Source organism: Chlamydotis macqueenii, chromosome 8 (assembly GCF_036417535.1).
Source record: "Chlamydotis macqueenii isolate bChlMac1 chromosome 8, bChlMac1.mat, whole genome shotgun sequence".
Lineage (NCBI taxonomy): Eukaryota > Metazoa > Chordata > Aves > Otidiformes > Otididae > Chlamydotis > Chlamydotis macqueenii.
Genome location: NC_141563.1, coordinates 11,033,911 through 11,057,600, shown reverse-complemented (window position 1 = coordinate 11,057,600; position 23,690 = coordinate 11,033,911). Strand labels below are relative to the sequence as shown.

The 23,690-nt window shown below is 46.4% G+C and overlaps 1 protein-coding gene across 1 annotated transcript in view; it reads left to right on the top strand.

Moving 5' to 3' along the window:
* The window catches only part of LAMC1 (laminin subunit gamma 1), a 67,716-nt gene continuing 44,026 nt past the window's right edge, over window positions 1–23,690 (top strand). The window contains exon 1 of the mRNA XM_086753408.1: window positions 1–563. Coding sequence (XP_086609534.1) covers window positions 167–563 — 397 coding nt within the window. The 5' untranslated portion in view covers window positions 1–166. The remainder of the gene's footprint in view (window positions 564–23,690) is intronic.

Below are 23,690 nucleotides of genomic sequence, written 5' to 3'. Positions count from 1 at the left end.
CCGGCCTGCCCCGCGCGGGTCGGGCCCATCCCAGCTCAGCCCAGCCCGCGGCCAGGCGCGGAGCGGCGGCAGCCAGCGAGCCAGCCACCTCCCGCCCCCTCCCCGCCGCCCGCCTCCGCCGGCTCCGCGCCGCTCGGCCAGCCCCCTCCGCCGCCGGCCGAGCGCCATGGGGGGCGGCGGCGAGCGCCGGGCGCGGGCGCTGTGGCTGACGGTGCTGTGGCTCTGGTTGCCCGGGCGGTGCGGCGGCGCCATGGACGAATGCACGGAGGAGCGGAGCGGCCGGCCGCAGCGCTGCATGCCCGAGTTCGTCAACGCCGCTTTCAACGCCACGGTGCTGGCCACGCACACCTGCGGGACGCCGGCCGAGGAGTACTGCGTGCAGACCGGCGTCACCGGCGTCACCCAGTCCTGCCACCTCTGCGACGCCGCCCAGCCCCACCTGCGCCACGGCGCCGCCTTCCTCACCGACTACAACAGCCCGGCCGACGCCACCTGGTGGCAGAGCCGCACCATGCTGGCCGGCGTGCAGCACCCCACCGCCGTCAACCTCACCCTCCACCTGGGTAAGGACCCCCCCAGCCGCCCCCCCGGCTCCTTCCCGCCCCGCCCTGAGAGGCACCCCCCCCCCGCCCCGCACCATCCCATTTCCGGCCCGCCTGGAGGTGCAGCCCCCACCCCCGCCATTCCCGCACCGCCCTGAGGGGCGGCGGGAAGCCCGCGGGGCAGGGGACAGGCGCGCCCGGCAGGCTGAGGGGCTCGTTGAGCCCTTGCTTGGGGCTCACGTTAGTTAAAGGCGGCTGTTCACTAGGCCCCGGGGGCAGTTAGTGGCCCAAGCGGGGTTTCGGTGGGGGTAAGCAGGCCGACCGCGCGGGGTTCGCTTTGTCTGCAGTGAGCGCTTGCTGTGAAGTCTCTGTTGTGACCGGTGTCTCAGCCACGGGTTTGGCTCTGCGGGCTCTTCACCCCCCGGCTGCTGGCCTTTTCTTTAAGGACAACCATAGCTGCAAAACAGCGCTGTTCAAACTCGAGCGTCAGCTTTCCCCACAGAGGCAGAGCGAACACGACCATCGCTTCGTGTCAGCCTGCCCTGGTCGCTCTGTCGCTTCGCGGGACGAGCGAGCCTGCGCTGCGAGAGGCAGAGTCTGCAGCGGTGTGGGGCGCGGGGAGCACATCTCACCCCGGGAACGCTTGTGTTCTGGAGTCTTCCCAGACAACGGGCTCGGGGTTCGGCTGGGACAGGTTGGCTTGAAAAGTGAACAGTTGGCTGCAGGAACATCTCTATCCTCTGACACTGTGACAGCGTTGTCCTTTAAATACTGAGCGGGTTGGGTTTGTCAGAGAGCAGTCGGCATTGCTGTAGAACCCGTAACATCACGGCAGAAAAAGGAGAAGGAGAGTTTTCCAGTTAATTGGCATTCCCAGAGGTTCCTTTGGGATAAAGTATTTTAGCTCTGGCTTTGGTTTGTGGACAAGCTTTTCTTTTCCTCTGTTCATTCAGTTATTTAAGCTGTGTTGACGTGGAGAAAGGGTAATTGGTTTGGAAGACAGGCCAGCCAACAGAAGATTAAACCATGGCTTATACCCTCACATCATTAAATAAAGTAAAAATTTAAAAGGCCTCAGTGTAACCATTCACAGTTTCTGTTCAAGAGCCGCTGTTGAACCTTAAGTTTTAGCGTCAGTAATGCGTCTCGCTTTCAGTGTAGTTTGGAGGAAAAAAAAAAAGTTGTGTTAGAGGTGAGGGATCCTGGGTTTCATGACCTGAGGACAGGTTGTGTGAGAGCTCCTGTGAGATGGAGATGATGGTACAGAGTCCTGCACCGGGGATCACCTGCTGACTGCATCCATCTGCCCCAGCAGCTGTGAGTGTCTCACCGCCCTAAAGTGTTTCTTTGTGCTAGGAACTTTGAGATAAATGTACCCCATAAGCATATGTAATTGTTCAGAGAAGGGGAGATAGTAAAGCATCTTTATCTTCTTTTTTTTGTACATTGGGGATTTTTATTCAAGACTCCTGGAAAAAAACAGTAAGCTAAGATTTGATCTCAACTTCTTTTTTTAGTAAAACATCATAATAATTCTTCATTATCAGGGTAAAACTTAGTTTATAGGCATGTCTGTACTTACTGCTGCCCTTGAGTCTGTGTACAGGTCTGTATATGGGCGTTCTTTGATATTTTTCCAACACACTGGAGCGAACAGTGTGCTGTGTCCTGGCTTTAAAGAAACGTGTGCGTTTCCTAGATGAAAACAACAGCATCTTTAAAGTACTGTGGCATTGCAATGTGATCGTTGCACATCACTTGCGTTTCAGGTTTATTTGCAGGCTCTTGTCAGCTTCATGAATTTGCTCTGGCATACTTTGAGACTAGAGTACAACTTTTTAAGAAGCAGCTGCCTGGCTGACTTTCAGATATTTGAGTGTGGTTTTTGTTTCAGGGTTTTTTTTTTTTTTTCCCAGTTAGGTTTTTGGGCAGGGTATTTGTAGTGTAAAGCCTGTTAAGAATCAGAAGCTTGTTACAGGCGTGGTGGTGGTGGTGGGAGTTAGTTTTAAGAAGAGTCACAGCAAAGCATTAAGCTATCTGAGCACGTGCTGTGCAAGCAGTAAATATTCCTGTATGCCTTTGTATGCATCACTGAGCTCATTGCACGTTGAAGAGCTGTCGAGTACCAAAAAGTGCCATTTTAGTCTCAAAAGCCCTGAACTCCTCTGCTCTACTCCTGTGAAGACTTCGAGAGGTCTTTGTGTGAGCTGTTGGTTGCTGCGTTAGGATTCTGTGTGCCCCCAGGCTGTCCCTCATGGCACACCAGAGTCTGCAGGACACTTAATTATTGACATCAGTAAGGGAGAAGAGGCAAAGGGCTTGACAAGTATTTGTGTACTTGGTGGGACATGAACGCATTCTGGGACACAGAGCCCTTTTATGCGGTTAGTTCTGCATGATCTTCGAGGATTAGGCTCTGTGCTCAAACCCGTATCCGTCTCTGGTGCTACAGTCGCCTTTATTTCTAAAAGCACTGGTGTCCTGAATGGTTAGTGCTGCTTTGTACCCGCTCGGGACCAGCAGCCTCAGTTCTGGGCTTCCAGCATGCAAATTCTGCCCTGCACTGGGATGTCTTGATTAACAGTGATGTTTGATCTGTGTAAATCAGAGTTATGTTTTGGAGGAGCCTGCAAAAAGGTCAAGAAGAACCGTGGTCTGTTGCCAACACGTGGAAGTGGGCTGCAGGGGTTTCTTTGAATCTTCTTACAATTTACAGTTCAAAACAAATTTTAAAACCTTTAGTTTTGAGACAGTACTAAAATACAGATGCTGTCAAAGGGCTTGATATAGAAAAATACAGCGCAGATGACTGTTACTAAGTTCAACACTCAGATCCCAGGGTGCTCCCTGGGGAGACGGGAATTGGGGTAATTACCAGTGCCTGTACAAGGAACATCTGGAGTTATAAAAGCTGTTTCTTTTCGTATGAGAGGGTATTAAGAGCCCCTGAGTAAGAGTCTTCCCCCAGGAGGCTTGGGGACAGGAGTTTGCAGCTGTAAATCAGGAGAAGGAGGGGAGTTGAACCCGTTGGCAGGGTGGTGTCTGGGTAATTAGGTTAGTGGGCGAGAGGAGGGAGGAGCACCACTGTGTCCTTTCTTCCACTTTTCTTAAAAGTGTCCCTTTGCTTCCCCCATTTTCCACTTCCTCAGGTTGAATTATTTCTAATGTCAACTTAACCCAACCAGTCTTCTTTTCCCAACACTGCCTGCGCCCTGTATGTTCCCATATATTCCTGGAATAAGGGACTTTGGGGCAGCAGTGCCAGCTTTTAAATAGAAGATGTAAGCTGAGGCATTACGGTATGTAGTTAGTTGTCTGCCTTTTTTGAAGCCAGAGCGTCACGTTATTTTTACAGTCTGTGCTGTTTGCTTCTGCTGGGAGCGTTGGGATAGTCCTGGCACCTCCCCAGCACTTTGTGTGCGTATGTTAGACCCTTAATGCACCGAAACAAAGCCGTGCGTTAAAGAGGCTCCTTTGAACACTGGAGGAAGGGGAAAAGCAATAGCATGGAGGTGCGTGGAAGGTTCTTGGTACTGGGCAGTGTTGCTAGCCAAAGGCTTTTATTTTTTCAGGTGTTGCATCTTTTTTCCTTTTCTTTCTTCTTCCTTCTGCAGCTGTAATTTCTGTGTGCTTTCTGCTGTTTCTATGCCTTTTTTTACCCACTTTTACATGTGCCTCCCTGTTCCTTTCCCAACCGTCCCTGCTAGAACCACATCTCATTTTTCCGCTTTTACTCTCTGCCTGGATCTGCTTGATTTCAGCTGTTGTGATCCCGCTGTTTTGTTCCTCGGACAAAGAGGCAGCACCCTCAGCACGCTGGTGGCTGTTCCGTGGCTGTGGAGTTGCCCCGTCTCCCCTGAGAGCAGCCATGCTTTTATTAACAAGCCTGCGAGCTAGGAACGCTCCAGTCTGGCCTTCCCTGTCCACTGCATCTCAGCAGGGACGGTGCCCAGGAGATGTGCTTGACCGATGACGCCAGTGGCCTTAGCTCTGAGTTCAGGACTATCTGATAGGCAGGGAAGGCTGATTCCCAACTCTTCTCTCATTGCCTGGGAAGAGAAGCTGGCATTTAGTGCTGGAAAGCAGCCCTCTGCTAGCCTGCGTTTCAAGAAGAAAAATTAAGTTGCTGGTTGCCTTCATTAAAAACATGTCGGCTGTGTTTGTGGGCACGGAATGTGGTTAGAACGGAGCGTTCCTGTTCTGGAATTCTTCTGAAATCCCTACTGTAGACCAGCCTGGAAACCTATGTCAGTGAGCCGGATGGTATCTATCTTATTTGTATAAAATAAAGAAAAACTTGTAAAAGCTACTGGTTGTTAGGGGAAATGTATTTCCCATCTCCTTCACCTCCCCCTTCTCTAACCACTCAGTCCTTTATTTGGCTTGGAGGAGAGCGATGATGCTTGGTGTATATATACTTTGTCCGCAAAGCGTAGCTCGGAGTATGACTGCCATTTGAAGGCATTTGCAAGGAAACCCAGGCAAAATGCCAGTTCTTATGTTCAGGCTCAGCTTGATTATTTGCCAGTTGTTTGTAGCAGACAAGATTTTTTTTTTTTTTAAGTACAGAAAAGAAGCTTTTATTTTTGAAGGGAGGACTACACAATGTGCCTTAAATTAAGTGCGTAGTTTATGCAACTGGGATGCAATCAGTTGCTTTGTTTTATTTAGCGCAGGAGAGTGACGCTGTGAGTTTGCCCATTATCCTATTAAAACTTTACAAGGCTGTGGTTCGTTGCCTTCCTAGAGAACCGCCGCCAAACCAACGTCAAACAGGCAGGACGTACGCCCATGAAGTTTTGCATATCATCACTGCAATTTAAAAACTCTGTGAAGCGGTAATTACCGTGTTGGGAGAGAGCATTTCCGGCACTTGGGCTGATGTTATGGGGTGCCTTGGGAAGTCCTCCCAGACGCGTTGAGCCCAGGCTGGGAAGGACCGACCCCGCGCCGCAGTGGCTTCGCTGTGGTATTTGCGGAGCCCTGGGGGAACTCTATTTTAGTTGGTCTCGAAAAGGCTTGATTTACATTTTGCAGGTTTCAACACGAGTAGTTAAGAGATCAGGGCTTTTAATGGCCAGCAGTTGTTCAGCGCTGTTATATAAAGTCGCTCCTAAGCTCTTTATCGCTTCCCGCATACCCTTTAAATTCCCAGGTTTTTTCCAATTCCTCTGTCCTGCATCTTTCTTAGGATGCTGAAGCCCCTACACGACGCCTTTGGGAATACTATACACAGCAGAGCATTTATTTTGGGGGATGGAGAGAGCTGGGATTGTGTGGTATTCTGCTGCAAAAACAGCTGCTATTTGTGGTGCTTGCCCTGAGTTGCTAGAAGGATTAATTGCTGGTTTTGACACAGTCAAATAGTTGCTTGTGTAGGTTTAAACCTTGGAAACTGTAGTCTGCTGCTCCAAACTGTTAGCTTGCTGAAAAATTTCTGGCTTATTCGATAGTATTAAGTGGCGTTTCTCTTATAGCCTGAGGCTTCAGGAGGCTCTCCCGGCCTCTCTGGGTCCGCAAGTGAAAATCCCAGGCTGCTGCTTCCCACGGAAATGAAAAATGGGATTGCTTTGAAAGCAACGCGTAGATAAAATAATTTCCAGCGCAGATGGATGGGATGGGAAAATTGGATTTCTATTTCACCATAATTCTTAAAAACAGGGCTGTGAGCATTGTCCTTAATCATACAACCCTTGTCAGACTGAGACCTCCCGCTCGTGTCCTCGGGGCCCTAATTCATCACTCACTGCCACCGGTGATGCCGGCTTGCTGTCTGGCTCTGTTTTCTGCCTGTGAATTAGCTGAGATATGAGGTCTGGTGTGTTAAACCAAACTCATTGCATCTAACATCACCATCTGTGGTTCGTAATAACCTTTGAAAGCTGAGCCCCTTGTAAGCTCTTGCCCAAGGAGAACTGTTTCAGACTGCTTTTACAAATCTCTTAACCATGAGGTCTTGCTTATTGGTGGTTACCACAGGATGTTTTGGTCAGAAAATGAGTTTCATAGTTTACCAATAAATTGCGGAAACCTTGCTGGGTCTCTTGTCCTGTCACAAACAGGAGTACATTGGGTTCCCTGCTCCCCCCTCCCACCCCCCCGAGGTATGGAGTAGCCCTTTGTGTGTTAAACCAAGCTTTACAGGCTTTAGGTGAGGGGTAAATGTAGATGCTTGTGTTGAGGACCTGTGGCATCACTAGCTGTGCTTAAAACTCTTTGTAGTATTAGGACAATCTCAACGCTATGCCATCTACAAAGGATGTACTTGGGATTGCTCTTGTGGTCTGTAGAATCCCTTGAGTACCAGAGGGTTTTTTGCAGTGTGCTGGTAAAAAGTTGGCTGTCATCTCAGCATTGATGAGAGGTTCGGGACAGCTGCTAACAAAGTAACTGTGCCGTGAGATTAGAGAGCTGCTACTAGTAGACGCGTACAGTTGTCAAACGGGACTGGGAATATTGAGCTGAGAGGCTGCCTCCTGTAGCCTGCCAGACTGCAAGTGCCAGCTGCTGTTAGCCTTTGAGTGGTGTGTTAGGTACTTCTGAGGTAAAACATTATGAGTTCTTAGAATATTTCTGATGTAGAAGCTTGGACAGTGATGAAAACTCATCAACTGGAAAAAGGAAAAGAAATGGCTAGGAAACTTGAGTTAAATTAAGGAAAAACTAAACCAGCATCAGTCTCTAATCTATTTTGTACCAGTCTAGCCCTACTTGAGAGATCTTCTACCAAAAAAAAAAAAACAAACCCAAACCAAAAAACCCCAAACCTCAACCAACTCCCTTATACGTTATTCAGTGATCTTCTGATTTTTATGTTGAAACTGGGTGGCAAAGCACTTCTTGATTCCTTGCTTCTACTTGTTTTAGATATTCCAGTGTGATAGTCATCAAAGAGCTGCTTCCAGTGGTAATCATGCCTGCAGTTCTGACACAACACAGCTGTGTTCAGTAATGGAGAATTTAAAAATTTCCTCTTTTAGAAATACTGTCCAAAAACTATTATTAGATTTTTTTTTTGGTAGGTAAGCTAGTACCGTCTTGTACATGGGAGGTAGACTTCCAGATAGCTTGAGGGCTTATTTGTACAACTGGTTTGGGGGTTTTTGTTTTTGTGGGGGAAGGGGGAGATTTTTAAGGCCTTTGTAGAGATGGTATATTGAGATCTTGCAAAGACCTGGAGTTTGTGGATTCTCGGGTCAGCCTTCTGTAATGTTCTTGTCTCTTTTGCCGAGTTTGGTGTGCTTGGAAAATTGCTTATCCGACTTTGCTTTGCAGTAGGTCCTGTGTTTTACTAGCCCCCTGGCAGTGAGGTAGTCTTGTAATTCATCCTTGGGGGCTTGATATCTTCCTTGGGGAAGATCCGGGTGCAGAATACAATGGGCTGAACTGGAAAGGAGGAAGACTTGTGCCTTGCATTGCTCTTAATCCTTTGTAACAGAAAAAAACAATTATGTCTGAGGAGTCTCTTAAAAATAAAAAACAAAACAAAAAAACCAACCAAACAAAAAAACCCCACCCCAGCTCCCCCTAAAACCAACCAAGTATCAAAATCTGCTTGATATCTGAGGTTGTTCTTCCCCAGCACACGTGTGTTCAAGTGAGCAGTGTCTGACTGCACGTGGTAGTGCTTGGTTTGCCAGTGCGTTGCCCGAAACGTTTGTTCCTTGGGGTGCTCTGGGGCCAAGAGAGCGCTGTGGAATTTCAGGTTGGCACCAGCCCAGTTCCAAGCATGCTGCCTTTGTCCTGTGATTTATTTTTCAAGGTCTGCTTTATAGCTCAACCTACTCGGCATCAGAAAAGACCTCTTTCCCACCTCGGTGAGCGCCTGCTTGTGCAGCGTGTTGCGTTGGGGCTGTTGTGGGTTGTTTTTTTTTTTGTGCAGGGGAAAATATAAAAGAGCATGAACAGATTTAAAAAAAAAATCTCTTACCCTCCCTTATTTTGTGTATTTTGTGTCAGGAAGTGAGTTTTCTAATCTTTGAATTAAAAGATAATATCTCGTAGAGTCTTTAAGCAAATGACTGCATTGAACCCCTTCAAGAGGGATAAACGGCAGTTTTCTTGGTGCTTTCTTAGGCTGTGCTTGCGATGTTCTGGAGTATAAGCTACACACTCTGAAAGGTGCAGTTTGTGTTGGGAGAGAGATCTGTGGAATGAACAATCAGTCCCTTCTGGAAATACTGCTGTCGGATACTTCTCAGTATCAAAGTGTTAAGTGGGACTGCTTGACTGAGTAAAATGTTCTTGTCCTAGGACTTCTGTGGTCCACTTCTGATTATGATGATTATTTATAGTCCTTTCATCTGCAGTTCTTGACATGCTCCCATCCGGTGGGATTTTGTAGTGGGATTTTCTTCCCGGCAGCTTGCGGGGCTGGTCCCTGGTGAGCAGCTGTGGAAACGCTGCCCTGGCTGCTGCCCTTGCCTCCAAGCTTCTGAAAAAACAGGCTTTATTTGTGGGGAGCTGGTCTGTCTCCCTCTGCTCTGCCTCCTGGCTGTGGTGGTCGGGGTGCAGGGGCTGGCCCAGCAGTCTGCTTTTATTTTGTTACAGTGGCTGATCCCTTTCTTCCAGCCGCTGCTTTCTCTGCTTTCCCGGGCCGCCTTCACGGGTCTCATGGGTCCCGCTGTCCTGATCAGAGTAATGCAGTAGGGCAAGCGGTTTCTTGACAGTGACTCAGCTGCTTGATGAATTAAAGAAGCTGATGCTTAAGGCCATAGCTGCTCTAAGCTTGCAGATCTCCTGTTTACTTGTGTTTTCTGGCCCCTCTCTCTTTCTCCTTTCTGAAGTTCCTTGCAACTTGCATGGGCTTCACCTCCCTGCTGTTCCTGTGTCCCTGGTACTGAGATGTTTCTCAGCTGTGCAGTTTGGGCAGGTTCCCTCATTCCGGGGATGGGGTCGTTCAGCTGAGATCTCCCTGCCCTTCTGGTCCCAGCAGTAGCTTCTCAGCCTGCCTAGGTGGCCTTGCTGCTGCTGTCCTGTGCTGGCTGCTATAAGGTGTCTTCAGAGAAGAGGCTGGTGATTTTCATTTTTGGTCTGGCAATGCTCAGATGAGAAGTACAATGCAAATTCAGAATTGTTAAATGCTTAATATTATTCTGTAGTTTCTCTTCTTGCACGCGTTAGGGTTCGGGGTGGAGGGAGAAGCCCCTCATCAAAGGACAGTTACAAGTTTTCCTGAGTTGAAGCCTTTTTTTTTTGTCATAAAAATGAATGTTTTTAACTGCTGATTCCCACCAGCCCCATATTATGAAGAAAATGCAGGAAGTGTGGAGCAGAGTGATCTGGGGCTGTGGGGATGGGGCAGCTGCTGCAGGGGCTGATGCTGCTGCCAGTGTGAAATGTGAACTGTGAATAAAGCAACAGCCCACTGTCATTGTGTGGTGTCTATTTAATGAAAAGTAGTTTTCTCCCTGCTTTGCCTCCCAGCGTGCTCCCTCTCTCCCCTCTGCTGGGATTGCTGGTGGAGCTGGGAAGGCTGCTTGGGACCGGGGTGGCTCTTTGGTCCCCTCCATCCGTGCTCCGCAGGCATGAGTTAACCAGTTAAATTACCGGCATTACACGAGTCACCGCTCTCCTACTTTCTAAGCAGAATGACTCTGCGTACATCCCTACGTGTGTGCTGCCCCTTTCTCACACTCTCCCTCCCACCAGCGGTCATTTTGGAAGTAATGATACACAGATGGCCTTTTCCAAGACTTTCCTAGCACTTTTAGGGAATATGGGCCTTTTCTTACTTTTATCATAACTATTATGAGAAAGTGTATTTAGTGATCTCTTTCTTTTTGGCAATTTGTCTGAAAATATTGCAAGTAGGTTGTTGCAGTGCCAGAGTCCCTGACTTCTGGTTAGGAAGGGAAGCTTGTGGTTTTTGTGAAGGACTGATATTTCAAATCATGGTAAATACCTCTAGGAAACAATTAATTGACTGACAGAACTATGGCTCTGAAACCACGGTTCTCTTACAACTGACCTTAGTTATTCTTGTTTGTCAATATCCCAAAAAGGCAGGAATAAACGACGCCTTATTTCTTCTCCAGAATTAAGTGTCTTTAAATCGGAGAGTTGAAGCTATTGGGTGAAGGAAATATTGGGCTAGAAATTGCCCACGGAGATGATGAGTGAGCATCTGGCTGAAGGTCTGCAGGATGACACTGTGTTGTTCATCTGTCCTTGGGATAACAGTTACAGGTTTTGGTCATCTTGAGGTGTATTTTCTCTGCCATGGATTTCCTTGTAGCTTTATTTTTCTGTACTTCCATTCCTTGTAAGATGTTGGAGAGAAGTCCATAACAGCTTGGAAGATGCTGGAAAAGCGGTAAATCCTGAATTTGGGGCACCCCTTGCACCCAAGATTGGTTCTCTCTGTTCACTGGCAGACTGCTGCTGGTCTTTAATTGAGTACAGAGCACACAATTTCATGAGAAATTATCCAAGAGGCACTCTTAAAAGACCTTTAATTTGGTATCTGCTGATACATTTAGAAATCTCTAGGAAAACGTGTTTGTCTGCGGCTCTGAAAGTACGTGGGTACCACTGGGGAAGGATAGCAGAAGATTCCTGAAGCTGAGTTTGTTGCATTTCTGTGCTTTGATTCTCTGCGAGTTCAAGCAAAAGCATGACAGTACCAATCCTGGATTTTTTTGATGACAAATCATGTTTTACTTCTAAGTCATAGCACCTACGCATGGTGTCCGAAAATCGCCTGGAGCAGCTGGGGTGCAGCTGCAGCACTGGCTGCTCGTGAGTACTGTGGTCATCAGCAGAGGTTGAGAGCTTTGGTTACAGCCCCTGTAGAGCTCTTGTGGCAGGGAAGGACCTGGACTGGTTTTTTGGCACTCTGTTCTCTTTGTGCTTTCTTATTCACGGAATTAATGGTTAATTAACCAAGTGTTTGGATGCGCAGTTAAAGCAGTTCTAGTGTCTGGGCTGCTGACACTGATCTTTGCCTGGACGGTGTCACTAGCGGTTACATGGAAGAGAGTACAGGTCTTTATAGGAATCCCAATTCTTCCTCTAGCAAAACCTCATGCCAACTAAGTCTCCTCATTAATTTGTCTGTGAATTAAGCACCTTTTTCATGTCATCCGTTCGGCCTGTTTCGCACTTCCAGGGCTGTAGCATGTTCTTTTGTGAACTGCATGGTAGAAGATCAACGTGCTGTTCTGGCGGATGGGAGGGGACCCTGTTTGCCAGCCTTTCAGTCCCCAAAAACCTACTTACTTTTTTTTTTTAATCACTCCCACCCCTAAAAAGTCAACGTTAACTGGAAGACAGTGGGAGGGAATGAAATGTGTTCTGAAGGGTGGTCCCATGGTTGGGAATGGCATTGAGTGCTTATACAGAGTACGGAGAGGGGTTGTGGGAAGAGAGGTGGCTCAGCAAAAGGAATAAGAGTTTGGAGTTGTTAATCTGTGTCGCTAGCGCTATGTACCAGAAGGTTTAAATTGTGCCTGGCTAAATCGCATGAGTCTTTGAAATTCACAGCAGTGCTGGCAGCCCCGCTGGCTTTTGTCCTTCCTGCACACACACAGCTGCTTGGTCCGGGCATCCCCGCTGTTTCCTCCGGTCCCGCCGCAGAAAGCCGCTCACGGCTTTGGGGAAACCACAAGAGACTGGCGGGAAGAAACCTCAAGAAAATGAGTTGGTGTTGCCATTGGCCCATGGAGGATGTGAAAGTGTTAGGCGTGTTTGGTTCACATCTCTGCTCTCTGAGCATAATTAGCGTAATACGGGAGAACTTACTCGATCACCCCCCTCTGAGGAGTGACGCGTGTCCAGACTTGCTTAAGAAATTTGCTGGTAATAGTCCAAAATGCAAACGGAGCGTGTGCTCCCGTAGCGGTATGCGGTCTGCAGAAATGCTTGCTTTGTTCGGGTCGCTGTGCTGCTTGCTCAAGGGAAGCTTATCTTAAAGTATACATTGGAACCTATCAGCTTGCTTTTCTCCTGCTGACATTTTTACCTTCAGCACAGGTAACTCATCAGAAAAGATAATGGATTGCAAAGGGTTTTGGTTGGAAAGGAGGCTGTGAAAGGCGTTTTGTATGTAGGAGTCACTCATCAAGTTACGTGATGCTTGGCTACCCTTGAGGTCTTGCCAGGTCTAAGTTTTCTGGCTGTCCTGCTTCTTGAGGTAGATGCTAAGACCACTTCTTCATTCTTGCATTTGCCTTCTGAGATATGAGATGTGATGGGAAGGGCAAGAGCCTCCAGGAGAAGTGATGATGGCTTTGCATGTTGTGGAGTGGAACATCATACTCTGATAGAAAGAGTTAATGATTAATCAATTAAGTTATAGCAGCAGAGACTTGATTTACAGTGTAAATAAGCGTTTGTGGTTAAAAGAGTGTGTAACTTCTAGCTCTGTGTGCCTTTTTTTGCATCCTTGGGAAAGGCATGTTTAAAGATTTTGAAGGGGAGGATTCTTATCCTTTTTAAAAGATTACTGGTCATTCTGAATTGATAGATTTTTCTGGTAGGGACTGTTGTGATAGGACAAAGGGTAATGGCTTTAAACTTAAGGAGGGTAAATTCAGACTGGATATAAGGAAGAAATTTTTTACACTGAGGGTGGTGGAACACTGGCCCAGGTTGCCCAGAGAGGTGGTGGAAGCCCCATCCCTGGAAACATTCAAGGTCAGGTTGGACAGGGCTCTGAGCAACCTGATCTGGTTGGAGATGTCCCTGCTCCTTGCAGGGGGGTTGGACTAGATGGCCTGGAAAGGTCCCTTCCAACCCGAACCATTCTGTGATTCTCCAAAATGAAGTACAAGCTGAAAGGATGAGCTGTAGGAAGCTTGGTCTTCCTGTTCTGGGCCTGACTAGTGGACAGTAGTGAGGAAGTTGCTCAAATACTTGCCATGTATCTCTATACCGTTTTTATTTTCCACATCTGCTGCTTCCCCACTTTTCTCTTCCACTAGCCCCAAGGCTTTCATGCTGACAGTGGTGTGTTTTGTGTTCAGTTGCTGTGACAACAGATTACAAGGCAGAAGCGTTTTGTGTGCATGAACCGCACAGCATCCTTGCAGAATAGCTGTCCCGTGGCTCAGCAGGGTGCTTCAAATTTGGGAGGCAAGGAATGAAGGTGTGGCTTCACCATCTCTCAGGGTACACTGGCTGCTCTCAGCCCTGCCCACTTCACCATGGCTGGGGGCAAGGAATCATGCAGCCCTTGTCTGGTTGTATCAGCTTGCTTGCTTAAATCCCAGCAGCTAATCTGATGGAAAGATAACCTTTTGGTGGCCTTGGCGATACTGGGGTGCCTGGGGCCACGTAAGTGGTGGTTAGTGGGAAGGAGGCACCAGGGATGCACAGCCTGGGAACAGGGGACAGGCTTACACCAGTTGCAGCCAATTTTGAAAACACCCTGAAACTTCTTTCAGAGCCAACTCTATCAACCCTTGTGATAAGAAGAGCTCAAAGTGAGGACTTTGGATTATGGGAAGCTACTCTGAGCTTTGAAAGCTCAGACTTTTTAAAAAGGAAGGAAATGAGCAAGCTGAAATTTCCACTTTTGTGCCTCGCACATGGATGCAGCTCATTAGTTGAAGAAGGAAACCTGAGAAAAAGATGGAGAGAGAGATTAGAGAGCGTTTTTAGGGGGGGATTTTCATAGAAAAGACATTAATGTGTCTGTTTAACTTAAACACTGAATTCTTACAGCGTTTTACATTATGCAAAACATCTTTGTTTGGACACTCAGCTGTTGTAGCTCCTTTCAGCTGACTTGGCATAAGCAGTAATAATGAGACTGGTTGTTTTTTTTTTTTTAATAAATTAATAACCTATTAAAATAAGTGGGCTAACTGGTATTTATGCAGCTGCTTGACTGTCCTGGAAGTGAATTCAAGGGCAACAGATTGATCTATAGTGGAAAATCACTTGATAAACAGTCTACTTGTTTGTCTTCTTTAAAGCTTTTCATCACAGAAGGATTTTTAAAAAAAGAAGTGAAACTAAATCTAATTTTCATAAAAGGTGTTGAAGATTGAGAAGATGCATCCCAATGCAATTAAATTTATAATCTTACTAATTTCAGAATTAATAGCATCATAATGACTTGCTTTTCATTTTATAGACTTGGAGTTTCTGTAGTGCTGGATGAGATAGAGCCCATAGAGGACTCCTGTGCCACTAATACTCATTGCATGCCTAAGAGTTAAACACAGAACCAAAGGAGAGAAGGAGGCTGAAGTGTCTCGGTGATTTGGGTTAATTACTAGAGCAGCTTCTACAGAATTATTGTTCTTTATGTATCAACTTGGCCAGGCTGTTGTTGCGTCAGCGTTTCTTTTGTTAAAAAGCTTCCCAAGAGATGAAAAGTTGGCATATGCGCCTCTGAGGAGGAGATTCTCCTGCAAGTCATCTGCCACCTGTACAGAGTTGTAGAGCTGCTCTTCCAGCAAACAGAGCCAACCAATGAACAGTGATATATCTTTACAGAATATAGGTATAGAAATAGTTACACCTTCTGGTTTGGGGGACATAAAGGTGCTTTTCAGTCCTGCAAATGAACTGTACTCATTAGTCCTAAGGAGAGGGTTTTTTAAATGCAACTTTCACCTACATGCTTAATCAGCGAGTGGCTGGAGTAGTGGAAAACAAGTTTAGCATACCTGAGGGCTTTTCTTACAGAGGTCTCCCTTTAGTACGTGTCCTGCCCGTGCAGAGATAAGTGAGCAAGAAAACCCCCGGAGCGATGCATTTTTGCATGAGTATGCAACAGTTCCCACCCAGATGACTCTTGCTGGAAGGATCCAGCCCCTCTGCCACCTGGAGCTGCCTCTGATGTGCTGGGAAGAGGTACAGTGATCACCAGTGGGGTGTTAGGTTTTGGGGGTGCTTGGGCAGAGCGTACGCGGAGGTGATTTCTATTTTCTCCCTGCAAGGGATGTGTAGGTAGTGATGCCTGAAAGCAGACCATGGGGACAGGTCACTGAAACCTGCTTTGCAAGTGCAATTTGGTAGTGCCAACCTCATCCTTCTGCCTCCCATCCCATCTGGGAGAAAGGTGGTGAGTAGTCAACTCCCTCCTCCCCAGATAATGCTTGAAAGCTGTCCAGAATGGGTTTGGTTACCAAAGTAGCATGGAGTCACTGGGGTGCATAAACCACAGAGTCAGGACTCCAGTCTGGGGGTTTTGGAGTCCTCAGCCCTTCCTTCCTGCTGGGAGAGAGACTGAAAAACCTCCAGATGATTGTATTTTTGATGCTAAATGCATTGTTTCCTTCCAGTGCAGCAAGTTTGTGACTGTTTTGAAGCAGAGTGTCCTCAGCCCGAACGCAAGCCGAAGCCTGCCAGCGAGGCAAGCAAAGGCTTGTTCGCTAAAGATAGCGTGTACACGTGTACAGAGTCCAGGGGGTTTTTAAGGCACTCTGAGTGCTCAGATTTACAGTATCATCCTAGGCATCCTAAAGAAAATTAAAAGGATCAGATACAGCTAATGAATAATGAGCTATTTAAGGTCAACTTCATCCGTTATGGCTCTGTGGCAGCCACACCAGATGACACTTAGTCCATCACACCAGACTATCGTGGATCAACCTTCGCATCCAGTTCAACTCTATCATGTGCTGTTGTGCTCCCCGGTGATCAGGTGTCAGTTTTTGGCGTCTCCTGTCTCTGATGCCGGTGTACGTTGGTAATTCAGTAATCGCTGCAATGCATTTGGGCTGCCTAAGGTTGTAGCTTGTGCTCATGTTACTCGGGCTGGCCCTGAAAAAGGTTTTGTTCAACTCTCTCTTTTAGTTATGCTTCCTTTAGATTTGTTAAATACTTGTCCTTTGCGTGGATGGAAAATGTTAAAAATAGAAGTACTCAAGGCAGGGCTATTGTGTTGGTGTTGACAGGTTCGCTGGAAGCTGAAGCACGCCTCGTATTTTAAGAAGCACCAGGTTTTGGAAGGGGTTGCGCTCTGATACATCCTTGAACCTGCACTGAGGAGCTGCTTTTCTGAGCTGAGAAGAGACCATCCTTTAGATAAACTAGATTTTTAGTGTGCTACCACTCACTAGGTAGTGCGAATATTGCAAAAAATAGACTGAGCTTGGGATTTCTGAAAATTGTTGCCTTTTGCAATTAAGAGGCACCGACTGCAAAGCTAGTCGATGAAAGAACATGAAATAAGACCTAATAGACCATTGGCTTTTCACTGTAAAAACGCAATGATTTTTTTCAGGACCCCTAACTTTGCTGAGCTTGCCCCAAACCAAAGGCAAGCTTTTCAGAAGAGAAGGCAAAGGCATGCAGGACCTCTGTCTGGTCAGATTCCATAACTACAGAGCTGTGTCCTACAGTGTAAATGTAAAACACGAGTGTCTCTGGCCGTTGTGGTTGCAGAGATGAGCTTACAGATGTAGATAGCGGATGAAACAATGGAGAGCAATTTCCTGAGCTTCCCATCTGAAGCTGGCTTCTTTATAGTAGCAGTCAGCTGTTGGTATCTGTGTTTTGTCATCACAGAAAGCTAACGGTGACCGCACAGATTTTATTGTGCCGTTGCTGATTGTCTTAGCAGATACACAGGCTTATCTCAAGCCTGCGCAATGCTTGCCAGGACTTATTCTGTATCCAACTGCCTCTTGTGCAGCTGTGAAAGTCATCTGTAACTTGTGTGGAACCGCAGTTCTGCAGGAAATTGGGACGTAGGACAAATGTAAGGGCAAGGAAAAAAGCTGTGGAGTTTGTTGGTTTTTTTTTTTTGTGTTTTTTTTTTTTTTTTTTTTAGCTTTTCTAAAATGGTAGGAATGAGGGAGGGTTTTGCTGAAATTTAGCTTTTCACAACATAGTGATTACTCCCTCCTTTTTTTCCTTTGCACTGCATAGATATTCCATCACCTCCCCCCACCCGGCTCATGTGATTAGGATTCCCTCTGATTTAGCAGGATCATCTAATCTTCAAGACCCGCCCGGCAGGGGAATGTGTATTTTGATAAGGAGCAATTAATGGTGCTTCCTCACCCAGCCTTGGACTGATCCCAAAATCAGATCATACGTCATGGGAGGATGCTCGTCTCCATGCAGCTTTGTGACTCAGGCGAGAGATGGTTGAAGTTATACATAAAGATCCTAAAGAGTGTGTATAAAAAAAACTTCATAAAAATAACTGGGTTGCTTCATGTCACCTACTGGTTGTGCCTTTATTCCAAATACGCCCAAGTTTTTTTGTTTTCTTGGCCATGGTAGGTGTGTGGCAGCGCTGGGGCATGGTGGGCAGCACCCCTCCCTGACTTCACGTGGTGCATAGCTAAAATGTGTTCAGAGTGAGTGCATACACTTGGTTTCCGTCTTCAGAAATGAATTGTAAATGTTGGCAAATGAGTTTAATATTTCTGAAGGTTTTTATTTGAAGAACAATAGTAGTTTTCATCTTCCTTTAAAAAACAATGGAGACTATAGATTATTTTTGTGTGTGTGTGAGAAAATGCTGAGGCATTTTTGGAGTTCAAATAAGTAGCGTGCTTCTATAAGCCTTTTTTTCTTTAAAAAAAAAAAGGTTTCTATTTATCCTCATGGTTGTAACTTACGAAATATTCACTGTCATAGGTCACAGTATTTCTGTGCTAAATTTGGGAATATAGCTGGCAGCTTGCTTTATCCCTGGAACTTTCTTGTCAGGTTGGTACAGAAAGCTTTGGCTACTTAGTTGTTGGGGCAAAGAGGCTCTTGCTTTCTTTTTTTTTTTTTTTTTTTTTTTTTTTTTTTTTTAATTTTTTCCTCTTTTTTGCTTCCACTGCTTTTGTATCTTTTACTGCCTTTTCCACTGTTGTGGAAGAAATCAAGACTCAAAGTGGTTGAGCTGTGGCAGCTACCTGGTTTTCAGTGTCATGTTTGTCTTGCCTCTTGTGTGCGAGGCTCCCTTTCCTCATCGTGGTTTTTCACTGTTTTCTGCCAAACCTCTGCATTTCAGAGCCATTTCCTGCTTGTGGCTTTATACCAGCTTGGGAATCTCCACACAGATCTCTGCTTTTGGTGTGCAATAAAGGCACAACTGCGCGGGGCGTGAAATTGTAGAAAGCGATTAAAATCTGTCAAAAGATATCCAGAGTTTTTCTGTGCTTCTTTCCAGCATTTTGCATATAATTATTTTGCACTTAAAAAAACCCCAAATCACATTTTTTTTTTAAAAAAAAGTTTTTCCCTATGATATTCTAGCTAGTCAAACTTTTTATTAAAAAGAAAAAAAGAAAGGCAGACCCAGAGATCTTCACTTGTCTGCTTGTGCCTGGTCCTTGACCGCCATGTCAAGTGATGTGCCTTGTCTTGCTAAAGCAGTAGGAAAAGCCAAGCTGCTCTTCATGCCTTGCTCTTCTGTTTACTGGCATTTTCCCCCCAGATCAAAGATGCTGGCTAGACAGAGTGCTCAACACAGCACTGTGACCTACTAGGTCTATAGATTATGGTGAATTTTGACGACAGCCCTTTGGGCAGGGGCTGTGCAGCGTGCCCAGTGGCCGGTGGTTGGCTGGGTTAGTGCTTCCTTCTGGTGCACGTCAGAGGTAGCTTGTGGTCCAGACCCGAGCACCCTGGGATGCTCCAGCACGAGATCCTTTTGAAGGTACTCTTGTGAATTTGTCATGTATGCAAAAAGGGTGGAAACAGTACTGGACCAGCCTGAAACCTCACCTGCTATGAGTGAAAAACCACCATCACTGACTTGGTGCCCAAGTTGCACGATGTTGGAAATTCAAGTGCGCAGTAAGAAGTTACTTACGTATACACTTTGCCTGTTCCTGAGCTTTCCCCAGTAGTCATCTTTTGACTGCTGCCAGCACTGTGATGCACACCTGAACAAAAAGCACCCAAACCCCCCCAAACTAGGTTCACTTCATTCATAGTGACGTAAGAAGTGCTGGCCCATGTTAGCTGCAATACCTCTTCCCAAGTTCATCTCTGGAATGACCTCCTTTGTCTTGCTGATGTCTGCCTGCCTTGCTGAAGTTGGCTGGTGGGTTACGGCACTCAGAGGCCTGCAGGGTAGGTGCTGCAAGGGTCAGGTCTCCAGCCCCGCGGGTCTGTGATAATCCATCACACTGTTGGAGGCTAGCGTGCTTTTTTGAGAGGGTTTCTTAAGGAGACAGACATTAAACTTCTCTCCAAAAGCACAGGGAAACAATTGCTGATAAGACCCAGAAAAGGAACCTGGCTGATCCTGTTGTTTTTGGGGACTACAGCTTTCCTGTTTTCTGAGCCTGGCTTTCAAATATTTGGGCTGTTGCACTCAGCTGCAGGGTTCTTCCCTGTCCCTCTCTGTGCAACTAGTGACTTCTCTACTGTTTTTGAAAATACGTTACTTTGGAAGTATCAGAGGGAAACCTCTCCTCCTCTGGTTTTGAGTGACAGCCCGTTAAAAATAATCACCCAAACCAACCAAAAATGGTATTTAGTTCTTGTTCCTATATATATATATTTTTTTTTCTCCAAAATGCAGCACAGCCCCTTGAAATGAGGGTTTGCAGACCTATAAATTGCCAGGTGCTGGTTGTCAGTGTGCCTTTCCGGATGAAGCTTGCTGCCTTTGAGGTGAATTAAAATGCTTCAAAACTCTCCTGGGTTGTAAAACTGTGATATTAGTAAGTCGTCAATAATTGAGATGATCCCACTTGCAGTTTTAGTGTGACACAACCAGAAATTGCATGAGAGGGAACAGAATATAAGCAATACTCTATAAACCTTTTTCAAAGGTAATTATAAAAATAAATCTATATGTATGTGTTAGGAACTGACCTGCAGATTCATTGCATGTCCCTGCTCTAAAGGAGTTTAGTGGCTGGATGGAGAAGTAGAAGATAAAACGGACAAATATGTTGGTTGTGGTGTGGAGGCATGATGCCAGCCCAGCGTTGTCCTCTGCGTTTACCTGCCTTGCCAAGAAAGGGGGCTCGTGTGTTTGGGGCCAGAAGTGTGTGATGGGGACCCTGTGTGGGGACCATGCCCAACAGGCACAGCTGGGCTGATCCCTTTGTGTGAATGCAGTGGTTTTTCCTGTCACCTGAGGAACCAGGAATCACGCCAGGATCTGGGGAAAGCTGAAGCGACAGTGATTCCTGGCTGGTCCTTTCATGGAGTGTTGTGGCTCTGTAGCACACTGTTCCTTTCTGTCCTTCCTGGATCTGCATGAAACCTGGAGATGTTCTTGTGTGGGTGTGAACATTTGGGGGGAAAACAAAACAAAAACAAGTTTCCATTACTACGAGTTCCTCTGGGTTTGCGTTTTTGCTCCTAGCAGGAGCTGGGATGATGCATTTAGGACTGTCTAGTTAACTTCGAATGATATTTGACCCTCTGATACTCTTGGTCTGTGTGGGAGAGGAGAAGTTGATGATCCACACTGGTGTTGTCTGGGTGGAGCTGGGAGTGGCAGGCAGCTCTGTCTTGGGAAGGAAAAGCCCTTCTGTTGGAGCGCTCGGCCATGAGGCTCCTACAGAGCAATGCACTTGTGCTGCAGCTCAGGGGCTTCTGCCGTGAGGAGATGCCTCAGGTGGGCTTCCAACTTTCATGCCTGCTGCCGTTGCATGGGCTTCGAGTGAAGATTTCTTTTTTTCCTCTGAAGGTGATATGTGCAGCTTCATTTGCACCAGTATTTGCTCCGAAACTGGTTTTTTTTTTTTTCTAGGGAGCTAAGGGTTCTCAGCTAGATACTTCCTTCCTAACCTCTTGAGAAGAGCGGAGTACTCTCAGCTAAATGAGGTTTTGCCGAAATAAGCATTCTTGCTTAAAGCAGTGTATCACTAGGAACGCCTCTGGCTTTAAAGCTTTAGGAAGAGAAGTTACTCTGGACACTGTAGCCTGATAACTTCTTTATTTACGTTTTTAAAGCACAGGCCTGGATTGTAGAGACAGGGTTTCAAGCTCTTGATCCCAAGTGAATGGGTAGGAAAGATGTCAAATTATTTTTCTTGAGTGTGAAATGTTTTGCATCTCCACCCAGCCTACTTGTGGGGCGATGGCCCTGGAAGGGTGCTAGCCAGTTCCCTATGGGCAAGGTGGTGATCTCCAGCTCTGGTAAGTCGTTACAGTTTTATTCCTGAAAAATGTCAGGGACATTTTGTTTCTGTCCTAAAAAAAGAACAGAAACAAACTGCAAAACCTTGGAGGTTGCTATGAAACAGAACTGTCTTCCCCTTGGCTCTATTAATAAAGCCTTTAAATATGGTCCTTGCTGAGTTCGCTTGCTACTGCTGGTGGGGTACGGTGGTGTGTGTGTCTGGTAGGTCTGTCTCTTGTAAAAAAAGATTTCCTTGGCTGTGGATTCATTGAACTGTTTCAGGCAGAATTAGGGTGCCCTGCGCTGTCTGTCCTGTGGTATTGGAATGGAGCAGAGTTGTTTTCTGCTCCTGTTTTGTGCAGGCAGAGAAAAATTATTTAAATTTTTTAGACCTTCAAAACATTTCAAAAATATTTTAGAAAACACAACCCTTTTGCACACAACACTTTTCTCCTCCTCCCCCAGCTTTCACAGTTTCCTTGAAAGGGTTTCTAATTTCTTAGTAACTTCGCTACAGAAAACCTGATGCTGTTTGCAGAGAGGACGACATACCAGGGATGCTGCTGTGTCTGTTCCCTGCAAGGCCCAAGGTTAGCTGATGGTGCCCTTTGCTGTCTGCTACGCGCAGTCTTTCTGTGTGTCTGGTTTTGTACAGCACAGCTTAGCTGAGGGACCTGGAGCCAGCACAGAGGGCTGCAGCATCGTTCCCACCTGCGGTGCTCAGCAGCAGACCTGTTCAAGGGAAATAATTTGTGTAAAAATCAGACTTGGACTAATCTATCCTATGAAGGAAAACAGCTGAAATGAGGAAACCTCTGCGTGCTTTTGGAGCCCTGTGTATACTGAGAAGATGGCCTTCTCTATCCAAGGCTGCAAAAGGAGAGGACGTGGGTCTGCAGCGGTAAATACCCACTGGCTGTTTTACTCTGGGGTTGGATCCCCTCTCAGCCGTCGGTGTCCGTGTGGAGCTTCTGGTCAGTGAATCTGGAGAGCCCTTCACTTGATTGTCTTGGTGTCTGCATTAGTGTGACTCCCGAATCTTCTGACTGCTGTGACATTGACTGTCACGGGAGGTCAGTCGCGTATATTTAGGTGTCCAAATTTAGTTGTCTGGGCCTTAATCCCAATCTATTTCTGTCCATAGAAGAAGTGAGGTTGGAAGGGACCTCAGGAGGTCCTCCAGTCCAGACTCCTGCTCAGAGCAGGACTGATGTTGAATTTGGACCAGATTATTTAGGGCTTTATCTAGTCTGGTTTTGAAAACTTCCAGGTCCTTTTCATGATGTTTCTTCATGCAGTGATAACAGTAACTCACTGCGTTGGTGTTTATGTTGAGGTCTTCTCTCTGTGCAGTTATGCCTCTTGGGATTTGTATGGTTTCTTGCCCATGACAATCTTGATTTCCCAGGTAGAAGTCACAAAGCAGATTGCTAAGCCCCTGGTTGTTAAGCATCAATTATGAGGTAACTTCTCAGAATACACTGTTTTGGGTGCTTACCTCCATTTAACACGGAGATACTGCCTTAAGAAAAAAACTCAAAGTGAATGGAAAGAAGAAAAAGAGGAAACTGAATTTGCAAGCTCTCTACTGTCTCACTCAGTTTCTGTAGCTGGCAGCTTGGGAATATCTCGCTCAGTGGTTGTGCGAAGAGTGTGCTGGGTACCAAGGGATGTCTTGGTGTCCCTGCTGTTCCTCTTGGTACAATGTGCTTGCATTGAAGGTCTGTGAACTTGATGCTTCTCTACCTGTAGACGTTCTTGCTAACTTAGAATTTCTGCAGAACTTTATACTTTCAAAGAGCAAACACCTAATTGCTGCAGTTTCTGGGTGTATTCAAAATCTGAAGACCACTAGATTTGTTTTAATCTTTCATAGTTCCGGATGTCAGCTTACTGAAAACCAGGAATATGTCTAACATGCAGCTGGGGTTTCTGTGGCTGATTTTTGAGTGTAGGTGTTTGCCATGGAGTACTTGTGGTTCTGCATCAGAAAAAGCAATCAAAAAACCTGAAATCTCACCAGCTGTGTGACAAGGGATAGTCATCAGCACGTGCAAGGACTGCACCGAGATTGCAAGATTTCAGGCAGTACCTGAAAATGAGGTGTGTTTGGGGCTGGAAATGAGACAGCTGCATGTGTGCACCCATTTTGTCCATTT